Source organism: Myotis daubentonii, chromosome 9 (assembly GCF_963259705.1).
Source record: "Myotis daubentonii chromosome 9, mMyoDau2.1, whole genome shotgun sequence".
NCBI lineage: Eukaryota > Metazoa > Chordata > Mammalia > Chiroptera > Vespertilionidae > Myotis > Myotis daubentonii.
The window spans coordinates 80,998,064-81,009,821 of record NC_081848.1 but is presented as its reverse complement, the minus strand read 5'-3'; the positions used below and the strand labels follow the sequence as shown (position 1 = coordinate 81,009,821).

General features: G+C 56.7%; 2 protein-coding genes across 2 annotated transcripts; both read left to right on the top strand.

Moving 5' to 3' along the window:
• Positions 1–5,495: 5,495 nt before the first annotated feature.
• On the top strand, positions 5,496–7,885 carry ZNRD2 (zinc ribbon domain containing 2). The gene is made up of 4 exons (XM_059710106.1): positions 5,496–6,643; positions 6,739–6,890; positions 7,022–7,106; positions 7,505–7,885. Exons 1-4 carry the CDS (start codon positions 6,625–6,627, stop codon positions 7,846–7,848), a joined length of 600 nt encoding a protein of 199 aa, XP_059566089.1. The 5' UTR covers positions 5,496–6,624; the 3' UTR covers positions 7,849–7,885.
• A 667-nt stretch (positions 7,886–8,552) lies between these two features.
• FAM89B (family with sequence similarity 89 member B) lies at positions 8,553–10,446 on the top strand. Its single transcript, XM_059710107.1, has 2 exons — positions 8,553–9,006; positions 9,636–10,446. The coding sequence occupies exons 1-2, from the start codon at positions 8,707–8,709 to the stop codon at positions 9,912–9,914; spliced, it is 579 nt and encodes a 192-aa protein (XP_059566090.1). The 5' UTR covers positions 8,553–8,706; the 3' UTR covers positions 9,915–10,446.
• Positions 10,447–11,758: the final 1,312 nt, after the last annotated feature.

Sequence of the window (11,758 nt, the reverse complement as noted above, 5' to 3'; positions counted from 1 at the left end):
AAGGCTACAGAGTCCTGGGGCCCAGGCCATAAGGGGGAGGCCTGGCCCCGACACCCCAGGATTCAGTCTCTGACTCACAGAACTCGGCAGGGGGTGGGTGTGACCTGGGTATATCCAGAGCAAGACAGGACCCAGTCAGGGTGGCACCAAACCCTCTCCTGCAGGGCAGCGGGGATGGCAGTCTGGCTGAGGAAGGGGGTTCGGGATGGGTCCTTCAGGCACACCTGTCCAAGAGCTCACGGCGCTTACTTTGAGGGTAGATTTATTTGGGTAGTTTGGGGAGGACTGAGGGAAACCCTTTTGTGGAGACCCTGCCTGAGCTGCGCAGGCCGGTGTTGCAGGGGTGGGGCAGGAGCTATCCCTTGTCCCCAGGGCTTCCCAGCTGCTGGGATCCAGGAGAGGGAGGGAGGGGCAGCCCCGCCTGCCCTCAGGGCTCAGGTCACACACTCGGCAGGAATAATACTGAGTGCTTACCACCTGCCAGGTGGGTGACTGAACATTTTTTAAAATATGTTTTTATTGATTTTAGAGAGACAGTAAGGGAGAGGGACAGAGAGAGAGGAACACGGGTGAGAGAGCCTCCTGCACACCCCTCCTGGGGACCAGCAGAGCCCTCAGCGGGGACCTGCGCCTGTTGCCCTGCGGCCCGCAGGGAGGGAGCCAGGGAGAGGACACTACTAGTCTGGTCCTGTCCAGGAGAGCCTGGGTGGATACAGCACACGTTAGCCTGTGGCACGGAGCAGGGAGACCAAGGGCGCAAAGTGGGTCTGCAAGCAGACGGCGACAGTCCACACGTGCTGTCGGTGGCTCGGCCACCTTTTCTATCCTCATCCCTGTGCCACCCCCCAGCCACCCCATCTTCCTAGAAGCTACTGGCATGTTTTCATGCCTCCAAGATGTACGTTCTCCTGTAAGTCCAAGGAGACCATGACCTCTGTGGTCATCCCAGATCCTTTCTGCTGCCTCACCGGTCTCCCCACCACCATTTCTACCTGCTCTGGTCGGTCCCTCCTCCACCTGGTGCCGGAGTTGCCTGATTCCAGCCATACTACTACTCTGATTGAAGACCTCCATTGCCCCGGCTGGCATGGCTCAGTGGTTGAGCGTCGACCTATGAACTAGGAGGTCCATGGTTTGATTCCTGGTCAGGGCACATGCCTGGGTTGCAGGCTTGATCCCCAGTGGGGGGAGTGCAGGAGGCAGCCAACCAATGATTCTCTCTCATCATTGATGTTTCTCTCTCTCTCTCCCTCTCCCTTCCTCTCTGAAATCAATAAAAATATACATATATATATATATATTTTAAAAAAACAAACCTCCAATGGCTTCTCATTGCTCACCTGTACCTACAAAGTTTGGCTCAGTGGATAGAGTGTCGGCCTTCGGACTGAAGGGTCCCGGGTTCAATTCCGGTCAAGTTGCAGGCTCCTCCCTGGCCCAGGGCCCTGTTCGGGGCTCCAGCAGGAGGCAACCAATCCTGTTTCTCTTACATCGATATTTCTCTCTGTCTTTCCCTCTTTCTTCCACTCTCTAAAAATCGTTGGGAAAATATCCTCGGGTGAGGATTAAAAAAAAAAAAGATGCTGAGCTCAGCCAGTCCTTTGCCTGAGTGATGGCTGTTGGGTTTCTGTCTCTGGGAGGCATTTCTGTATGTCTTTTTCTAAAACAGCCATGCTGGCCCTCTGGGTCACATTACCTGCTTGTTTACCGCTGGAAACCACTTGAAACATTGTGAGTTTGACTACTTGCTTATTGTCTGTCTCACTGGCCTCCCAGGAAGGCACACACTCCAGATCTCAGCTCAGGGCTGCACACACAGGCTGCTGAAGTTTGTTGACTGAATGGAGCGAGGCCACAAGAGCACCCAGCATTTACTGTGTACTTTACACGGTTACAGTATTTCATCCTCCCAGCCCCGCTCCAAAGGGGAAACCGAGGCTCTGCAAGATGAGACAATTACCAGTGGCTCTCAACCTTCCTCATGCCGCGACCCTTTAGTACAGTTTCTCATGTGGTGGTGACTCCCAAACATAAAATTATTTTCGTTGCTACTTCATAACTGTGATTTTGCTACTGTTATGAATCGTCATGTAAATATCTGATCTGCTATGTGTGTTTTCCGATGGTCGCGACCCACAGGTTGAGAACCGCTGAATTAGACTCAGGTCATTGGGTGATAAGATGTGGGGCCTGAACTCAGGTCTTCCTGACCCAAAGCCTACGCAGTGCTCCTGGAATGGAGGAGTGAGGGGGTCCCACAATGTCCTAAAGACAGGGGGGTGGGCCCGAGGGCAATGAAGGGCTTTGCTGGAATGGGACAAAGAGCCCAGGGACAGGTCAGACCGCTTAAATGTTAGGGAGGGTTCCTTGTGCAGAGGGGTTCTTGAAACCCAGAAGAGGCAAGGGACTTGGCTGAAGTTATACAGTTGATCAACTGTAGAGCCAAGACTCAAACCCAGGCTCCCCCTGCCGCGTTAGGGGAATTGGCTGGACAGGGCAGCCGCCGCCTGCATAACGGAAGTTATGTTTCAGGAGGCGGCATAGCTTAGCGGTTGTTTTCTGGCATTAATTTTTCCTGGCTGCATCCTGTACCAGCTATGTGAATTGGGAAAATATCTCAACTTCTCCATGCCTCCATTTCCTCATTTTTAAGAAGAGAATCAAATGAGCCTACATTTAAGAAGTCCTTGGTAGATGCTGGCCACATAATAAGTGCTCGGCACACACATTCTTTTCATTGTTATCTGGGTCTGGGAGCCACGATGGGCTGGCTGGTGGGAGGGGAGGTACCATTAAAAGAGCTGACCGTTGCCGGGCTCGGTGCCGCTTCTCTGATTTCTGAATGTTTCGGGGAAGCTTCTAGGCACTGGGGTGGATAGCTGGGGACTGCACCTCAGTTCTAAAGATGAGGGCTGGACATTTCAGAGGCCTGGAGGGGACATTCTGCCCTTGAAGCACGTGTCTCCAATGACACTTTACTGAGAGTGGCTGTCGCTGAGCCCTTCTGATGTGCCGTGTACTGTGATGAAGGGCACTGAGAGATGGGCTTGGAAAATGAAATGAACCTATCTTCACTCTTTTTAAAAATATACATGTTTACTGATTTTGGAGAAGAAGGGAGAGGGAGAGAGATAGAAGCATCAATGAGGAGAGAGAATCATTGGTTGGCTGCCTCCTGCACACCCCACACTGGGGATGGAGCCTGCAACCCCCTGGTTCATAGGTCGACGCTCAACCACTGAGCCATGCCGGCCGGGCTATCTTCACTCTTGATAAATCAGAGAGGATCTTCAGCTCCACCACTCGTCTCTACTTTCAAATGCAGGTCAAGTCCACTGGTGAGAATTAGGCTGCAGATGTGTGCTGCTTGGGTGGAGCCCAGCCCTGCCACATCCCAGCAGGGTGGCCGTGGATAAATTGCTTAACCCATCCCAGCCTCAGCTTCCCCACCTGCAAATTGGGGATAATGATAAGACCTAACTCATAGCATTGTCCTCAGGCAGTGGTTCTCAACCCTCTGGCCCTTTAAATACAGTTCCTCATGTTGTGACCCAACCATAAAATTATTTTCGTTGCTACTTCATAACTGTGATGTTGCTACTGTGATGAATCGTCATGTAAATATCTGATATGCAGGATGGTTTTAGGCGACCCCTGTGAAAGGGTCGTTTGACTGACTGCCAAAGGGGTCGTGACCCACAGGCTGAGAACCGCTGTCCTAAGGATTAAATGAGAGAATTCATGCAAAGCTCTTAGCACAGTGCCCAGCCCAAAGAAAACATATACCAAGAGTTGAGTATTATTGTTTTTATCGCTGTATCATCTGGCCCTTGCCTGTTTCACAGAGATGTCATATCAATTCACGTGGCAGTGAAAAAACAAAAGGAAAGTTGACCCCTTTTCAGAAACTGTTAGTGGGAAAATACGACAATGTACGTTATGATTTTTCAGAGCCACAGCTGCACAGCGTAAGCCACGTGTTGCTATGTGAGGCAGTCAAGGGGGGACTGTAATTGAGCCGTGTGTGAAAATGCCACCGTTGTGTATGCTGTCACTCGGAACGGGCCTCACTACCGCCATGCCAGCAGTGCCTCAGGCGTTGGGCTGGCTCACAGAGAGTGCGCTAAACTCTTTGGTGAGGGAAGGGTATGGAAGAGCCCAAGCTCACTGCCTCCCAGGCAGCTGGTCCGCCGACCGTGACCGCTGTACGTGGGCTTTATCACCAGCACTTCTGGGACCTTCTACGTGCCCACCCCTGTCGAGGACGGGGAAGGACTCAGGAGTACAGAGCCCTTTGCTTTGTGCCCGCTCAGTGATGGCTGGCATGTTGCCATGTCTGGTACAACGATGGAGACCGTCTGGACAGTGCAAGGCCGATCAACAGCTTGATTCCGGACATCTGCAGAGTGCTCCGGAGTCTAGATAGTTTGATCAGCTATGATTTGTTTCCCCGTTAGCGGAAACCATTGCCGCGCAAAGCCCTCTATTGGGCAGCGGGGCTATTACTGACAGTATCTGTTTCACGTTTGGGACTCCTTGACTCAGCAACCTCAGCCACACTGCCTTCCAGCTGGAGCTGCCCTGCTCAGCAGGTATAAGGCCTGTTGGGCAGGTGAGGAATTGAAGTCCAGAGAGGTGAGGTAAACCACTCCAGGTGACATAGCCAGTGAGCAGCAGATGCAGGATCAAACCGGGCCTGCCTGGTTCCAGGCCTGTGCCTTGTCCACCCTCCTGCAGAACTTGAGGCAGGGAGGGGCCCTGAGTGGAGAAAGGTTATGGGAATCTCCTTGAGTGGTGGGAGAGGAAGAAGGCAGGGAGGGTGGGAGGAGACGAGAGGCCAAGGGCCAGATTTGTACGGCCTTGGAGACCATGGTAAGGACTTTGGATTTTCATCTAAATGTGATGGGGAGATGCCAGAGGGTTTTAAGCAAAATACTGACATGATCTGATTTAAATTTTAAAAGAATCACTCAGTTTCCTGCTCTGTAAAATGGGGATAACTGCAGTACCTCCCGCATAAGGTTGTCGTGAGGAAATGAAGGGGGGTAAATGGGAGGATGAGTGTAAGGGTCTTCGTTGGTGCCAGGCAGGCTAGGCTGTTGAATGGATATTGGCCATGACGATGACACAGAAGGTGCATTGAAGAATTCAGGGTGAGGCTGGGAGCCGAAGACAGCGAGGACCTGGAAGGTCTACGCGTACAGGTTAGAATCCGAGAATCCCTCCAGTCAGCTTGGCAGAACTGACGTGAGGCCAGGGCCCGAGTCAGGGAAACTGCCCGGAGAGGGAGAGAGCGAAGAGGGCTCGGGGCTCTCCAAGTAAGCAAGAGGCAGCAAGGATCAGAAAATGGCAGTTCCATTTTTAATTTTTGTTAATCCTCACCTGAGGATATTTTCCCATTAATTCTTAGAGAGAGTGGAAGGGAGGGAGAGAGACGGAGAAAGAGAAACATCAATATGAAACATAATAGTTGTTTGCCTCCTGCATGCAGGGTGTGGGGGCCAGGATGGAGCCTGCAACTGAGGTATGTGCTCTTTACAGGAATCGAACCAGGGATCCTTCAGGGACCCCGAGCAACTGGCTGGGGCAGAATGGCAGTTCCAAAGTGTCTATGTAAGAAGATGGGGCTGGGAGGGCACTCAGTCTTCAGGTTATATTGCAGAAGCATGTGCTGCCTAACCAAAGGAGGAGGTTGCAGATGAGATTATGGGACGTCTAAGTCCTAGGTCCTTCTCCACTGCTCTGGTGCACAGCCTTGCGGCATTGCAGGCTGCACCTCTGGAGCCCACTGCCTGCCCCATCTGGCTTGGCCAAACCTAACAAGGGAGAGGATGTGTATGGAAAAGAACAGAGAAAATAGAAAAAAATCACCAAGACCAATGTTAGGGAGCACGAGTAATTTTAATAGCAACCCACCCAAGGAAAGCATAATGGTTACCGACATGTGAAACAAGCCCTTCACCCTCCCTCTCCAGCAAGCATTCCTCAGCTGTGGCCGCTCCCGGAACTGCGCATGCCCAGTACAGTGTTTTTAAGCACCAGGCTTTTTGAGGTCTTCAAAAAAAGTTAGGAGCTGTCTCCGTTATCAGTGCCAGGTCTTAGGGTAGGCAGGGGATGGAGTGACTGGGGCACCAAACATGCAAATAGGCTGAAAGGTATAGAAAGTGAGAATGGTCTCTGCTGGCCCGCCTTGCAGGTTGAAGTGGTAAGTACTGAGGCCTGAAAAGGCTCCACGCGCGAGCAAGGGGCCGTCCGCTATTAGCAAGGGTGTTGCAGTGATGACGCCACTGCCCCGCCCGTCAATGGTCCGGCCAGTGCGGAAAGGGAAACCCCCGGGGAGGCGGAGCCGGCGGGCAGAACGGCGCCTGCGCAGCCACTCCCGTGCGCTGCGAGCCGAGCGGAGTCACCGCGGGAAAGCCCCTCCTACTGGGTTCCCGCTGGGGTCGCGAACTGGGCTGGGTGGTCTACAGCAGACACGCCTCACTCGGGGCGTCGCGACGTCCGGGAAGCCTCTGTGCGTCATTTCCGCTCCCGTCCCTCGCCCACCACGGAGGGGGCGGAGCCGGAGACAGGCGCTCTGCCTGTGCGTCACTTCCATTGAGCCCAGCGGCGACAACGGGCAACATGGCCCTGAACGGTGCAGGTGAGGACTTGAGCTGCGGGGTCCGCGGCTGCGGGGTCCGGGAGGCCACCTGCTTCGGCGAGGGGACCAGGTCCTTTGTGCCTTTCTTTCTCCAGAAGTCGACGATTTCTCCTGGGAGCCTCCGACCGAAGCGGAGACGAAGGTGCTGCAAGCTCGGCGGGAGCGGCAGAATCGCATCTCCTCGCTCATGGGCGATTACCTGCTGCGTGGTTACCGCATGCTGGGCGACACGTGCGCGGACTGTGGGGTGAGGAGGGACTTGGGATGTGGGAGCAGGGGTGGGACACAGACTAGGCCGCACGGCCCTTCCCCAGCCTCTCCTCTCCGGTCCCTATTGCCTGGCGTCTCACCCCGGCCCCTGTGCTTTCTGGCCCCTAGACGATCCTCCTCCAGAACAAACAGCGGCAGACCTACTGCGTGGCTTGTCAGGAGCTCGATTCAGACGTGGATAAGGATAATCCGGGTGAGGGGCTGAGTGTGCTTGGTGGAGAAGCGTGGTGATAGAGCCCTGGGAGCAGTAGTGCTGGGAGGTGGCAGTGGCGTCTTTGAGTGGGACGGAGGTAAGGCGCTTTCTCCTGTTAGCTCTATAATGGAGCATTCATTCAGTAAGAGCGCCGAGCACTTCCTGTGTGCCAGACACAGGGGAGGGTCCCGGCTCCATGAGGCATAGTCCTGCTGAGACCGATGACGCAAGGACGTAAGTAAACATGATACAAAAAGAAAATGAATGAATTGCCCTGTAGAGTGGCAGGGAACACATCTGAGGCACATAAAGAGCAGAGCAGTAGAGAGTTAGGAGGTGGCTCAGGGCCGAGGTGGGCCAGGCATCCTGACCATTCTACTCGGTTTCTCCTCTTTTAGCTCTGAATGCCCAGGCTGCCCTCTCCCAAGCTCGGGAGCACCAGCTCGCCTCTGCCTTGGAACCCGCCTCAGGCGCTCGGCCCGCCCCTCAGCCCCCAGTACCCCGCCCAGAGCACTGTGAGGGAGCTGCAGCAGGGCTCAAGGCTGCCCAGGGCCCGGCCCCTCCTGCTGTGCCTCCCAATGCAGATGTCATGGCCAGCACCCAGGAGGCCCTCCTGCAGAAGCTGACCTGGGCCTCAGCTGAATTGGGCTCTAGCACCTCCCTGGAGACTAGCATCCAGCTGTGTAGCCTTATCCGGGCTTGTGCGGAAGCCCTGCAAAGCCTGCAGCAGCTGCAACACTGAGAGACCCCCCCCTTGAGAAAAACCCGCTAGAAAAACAGCTGCTCCTCTTGTGTGGTTTGTTCTTGCCGTGGTTCTGAGTGTGCATGCTAGCCCCAGCGGCACTCACCTTTTTCCTGCTTTTGGTCTCTCACCCTCCCACTATCTAATCTCCTTGATGTCCCGAGACATGAGTCGGCCTTGTTTCTGCTCAATTTCCCCACTCGGGAGTGATGGGGAGGGAGAGGACTCTGTGACAGTTGCCTCCTCAAAGTCAGGAACAGGGGGGATGTGCCTCGCAGCACCTCTGGCCTCCTGAGCCATCCAGTGCTCCTTCTCCACCCTTTGGTGAGCTAGGGAGTCCAGTCCCCTTGGTAGCTGCCTCCCTGCCCAGCCCGGGTACTCAGACACTGACAAGGCATCAGGTTGCCCGTTAGGGACCAAGTATGGATTTACCCCAGCCTCCTGACCCCGCTTTTAGATCCTTTTCCTTGGGAGTTATAATTGGACAGGATAATTCAACACAGTGCTGGGGGAGCGTAAAGAACCGTGAATGAACCATGACCGCCGCTTTCGGTCTCTTCCCTCTCCACTTTTTCTGTCTCCCTTCTGTCGCCCATTCCCTTTACTCAGCTTTCCGCGGGCCTGGGTGGGGGGTGGTGGGGGGAGGTAACTTGGGCCCGCTGCCGTTGCCCCTTTAAGAGAGGCCCCGCCCATGCGGAGGGGGCGGGGCGGGGCGGAGTCGGAGGCGTCCGGGTAGGAACAAAGCGCGGCCTGCGGGCGGCGGCTGGGCTCGGCCGGTGGGGCCCCGGGGTGCGGGCCCCGAGGGCGGCAGCCCGAGCGGAGCTTTGGAGGGAAGGAGTCGGCATCGTCGGCCCGGCCATGAATGGGCTGCCTTCGGCCGAGGCGCCGGGCGGCACGGGCTGCGCCCTGGCCGGACTCCCGCCGCTGCCGCGCGGCCTCAGCGGGCTCCTGAACGCCAGCGGGGGCTCGTGGCGGGAGCTGGAGCGCGTCTACAGCCAGCGCAGCCGCATCCACGACGAGCTGAGCCGGGCGGCCCGCGTCCCGGAAGGGCCCCGCGGCGCCACGGGCGCTGCCCACGCCGGACCTGCCGCCGGTCCCCCCGGCCCGCGACGCCCTGTCAACCTCGACTCGGCGCTAGCGGCGCTGCGCAAAGAGATGGTGAGCAGCTGGGCCCCGGGCAGGGCTTTGGGTGGGAGAGGGGGTGGGTGCTGTGCCGAATAGGAGAGCCCCGAGGTGGGGTGGAGCGCAGAGGGCGGAACCAGCGCGGCCTGGGTCTCCGAGGACGTGCCGGAGCCGGTTGGGTCAGAAGGGATATGGCAACAGTAATTTCAGTTACCGTTTATGCCAATAATTCCATGTGTTTTTAAACGCTTTCCTTGTTGCATTTCACTCCATCCTACTTCAGTGGTTCTCAACCTTCTGGCCCTTTAAATACAGTCCCTCATGTTGTGACCCAACCATAAAATTATTTTCGTTGCTACTTCATAACTGTCATGTTGCTACTGTGATGAATCGTAATGTAAATATCTGATATGCAGGATGGTCTTGGGCGACCCCTCTGAAAGGGTCGTTCGACCGCCAAAGGGGTCGTGACCCACAGGTTGAGAACCGCTGCAAGGTTATCAACTTAGAGATAGGGGTTAGTGACTTGCCAAAGATGCACAGCTTGCAGGTGGCGTCTGTGTCCACAGACATTTGACTGAGAAAGTGTGGGAAGATGGCTAGGGCTGCGGCTGGGCTGAGGGTGGCCTGGACCCCAACCCCAGCCCACCCTCAGTCTTTTGCAGGTGGGGTTGCGGCAGTTGGACATGTCCCTGCTGTGCCAGCTGTGGGGCCTGTACGAGTCAATCCAGGACTACAAGCACCTGTGCCAAGACTTGAGCCTGTGCCAGGACCTGTCATCTTCCCTGCATTCAGACAGCTCCTACCCACCTGATGCTGGCCTATCCGATGACGACGAACCTCCTGACGCCAGCCTGCCCCCAGACCCACCTCCCCTCACTGTGCCCCAGACGCACAATGCCCGTGACCAGTGGCTGCAAGATGCCTTCCACATCAACCTCTGAAGAGCTGGGGGGAGGTGGGGCATGTACCCATGCAAAAGGCTCAGAAACGTACCCCTCAGCAAGTACTCAGACTGTAGTGTGCTTCCCCCTCACCACCTCCACAGGAGGGAAGGCCTGGTCCCTTAGAGGCACAGCTGCCAACCTCCTCTCCCGTCGGGTTCCCTGGCTCTGGGCAGGCACCTGGGCTACAGCCGCTGGCCCTGGCGCTGGACCTGCACTTCTCCGTGTACGCACCTCGGCTTAGCCAACCTTCAGTCAGTCCGTGGGCCCAGCGCATCCTCTCTCCCTTGGTATCTCGGACTGGGATGCGTATCTGACTCCCATCTCCTCTTCACCTTGTGCTGCTGTTGGCAGCTGCTGGCTCAGGGGCATCCCACCTCCGGTCCCTGGGTTCCACTGCCCTCGACCAGGGCTCCAGGACCCAGTCTGGCACCCGCCCGCAGCCGGGAGGGCCAAGACTCTGCGCAGGATATTTAAGTCGAGGGGCCAGCCTCCTGGGCGCATAGATCAATAAATCCTCTCAGCGTCCCAGCGTTCCGACTCTTGGTTCTGGGGCGGGAAGAGCGGCGTTTCTGGCAAGTGCGGCCCCGTGCTCCGCCGGCAGGTGGCGCCGGAACCGAGTGAGAAAAGGCGGCGGCGGCGGGGTGCGCATCCTCCCCGGACCGACCCGGGAGCTTTCCAAGTTGGCCCAGCCTGGCCCCGCGGTTGTGTGTCTGCGGGCAACTCACTTCCCCTCTCTGGCCGGAGGCCTGGAGCCCAGCCTCCTTCCCACTCACTCGGGGCCTTCCTGGCGGCCTGGAAGGAAGGAGAAGGAGCCGCCCATCTGAAGGAGAGAAATTTTCCACCGCGAGTCGAGGCGGGCGGAGTTGGGGCGGCACAGGAAATGGGTGGGCCAGAGCTCGCAGGCCAAGGGGCCCCTCGGAGGGGGAGGGGGGAGAGAGCGGGGAAGGCACTTCTGGGAAGGGCCTGGGAGCTAGTGAGCGCCCTGTGGGTGGGAGGAAGGAGCTGCAGAGGTAGAAGGGGGTGAAGTCGCCATCCCAACTCTCCCAGAGGCCAAACAAGCCTTGAAGGAGAGGTGGGGGTCAGTGCCCCCGGCTTTGGTGCATAAGACGGTCCCAGACACCCCCATTCCTCAGTCTCATACAGACAGTCTGGCCTGGCCCCACAGCACTTGGGACCTTGAGGGTTGTAAGTTAAAAAGTCTTACAGAGGAAATGGAGGACCACTCTGCTGGGACTGGGATCCAAACCCACCAGAGGAGCCTGCACACTTGGGGACGGTGGGTCCTCGTTCCCTCATTCACACACAAACACCCCCCAACTTCAAATGTATATGACTGGTTTCAGAGAGGAAGGGAGGAGAGAGAGAGAGAGAGAAACATCAATGATGAGAAACATTGATCAGTTGCCTCTTGCATGCCCCACATTGGGAATCGAGCCCACAACCCAGGCATGTGCCCTGACGGGGAATTGAACCATGACCTCTTGGTTCATAGGTCGACACTCAACCACTGAGCCACACCGGCTGGGCATCACCCCACAACTGGGACCAAGAAGCGAGAACAGGACCAGGAAGTCGCTCACTTAGGCTTTGGGGTTGCGCAGACCCAAGCCCAGTTTCTTGCCTCCTGGAGACAACTGGGCGGGTACTCCTGGCAGATGAGGCATCCTGTGTAAATGGAGTTTATCAAGCACCAGGCTGCTCTGTCCGCTCACCAACCTGGCAGAGGTCGGGCGCTGGCGGGGAGGGAACAGGCTGATGTGCTGCCGGGCCAGTTCTCTAACTCGGCCTGACACCTGCAGCTCATTACCATACCGGGCGGGCGGGTCCGCGAGGGCTCTAAT

Coding starts and splice junctions, on each gene's coding strand:
- FAM89B (XM_059710107.1), top strand. CDS start 8,707: ATGAATGGGCTGCCTTCGGCCGAGGCGCCGGGCGGCACGGGCTGCGCC. Junction 9,007..9,635: donor CGGCGCTGCGCAAAGAGATG/GTGAGCAGCTGG, acceptor AGTCTTTTGCAG/GTGGGGTTGCGGCAGTTGGA.
- ZNRD2 (XM_059710106.1), top strand. Junction 6,891..7,021: donor ACACGTGCGCGGACTGTGGG/GTGAGGAGGGAC, acceptor TCTGGCCCCTAG/ACGATCCTCCTCCAGAACAA. Junction 7,107..7,504: donor CGTGGATAAGGATAATCCGG/GTGAGGGGCTGA, acceptor CTCCTCTTTTAG/CTCTGAATGCCCAGGCTGCC.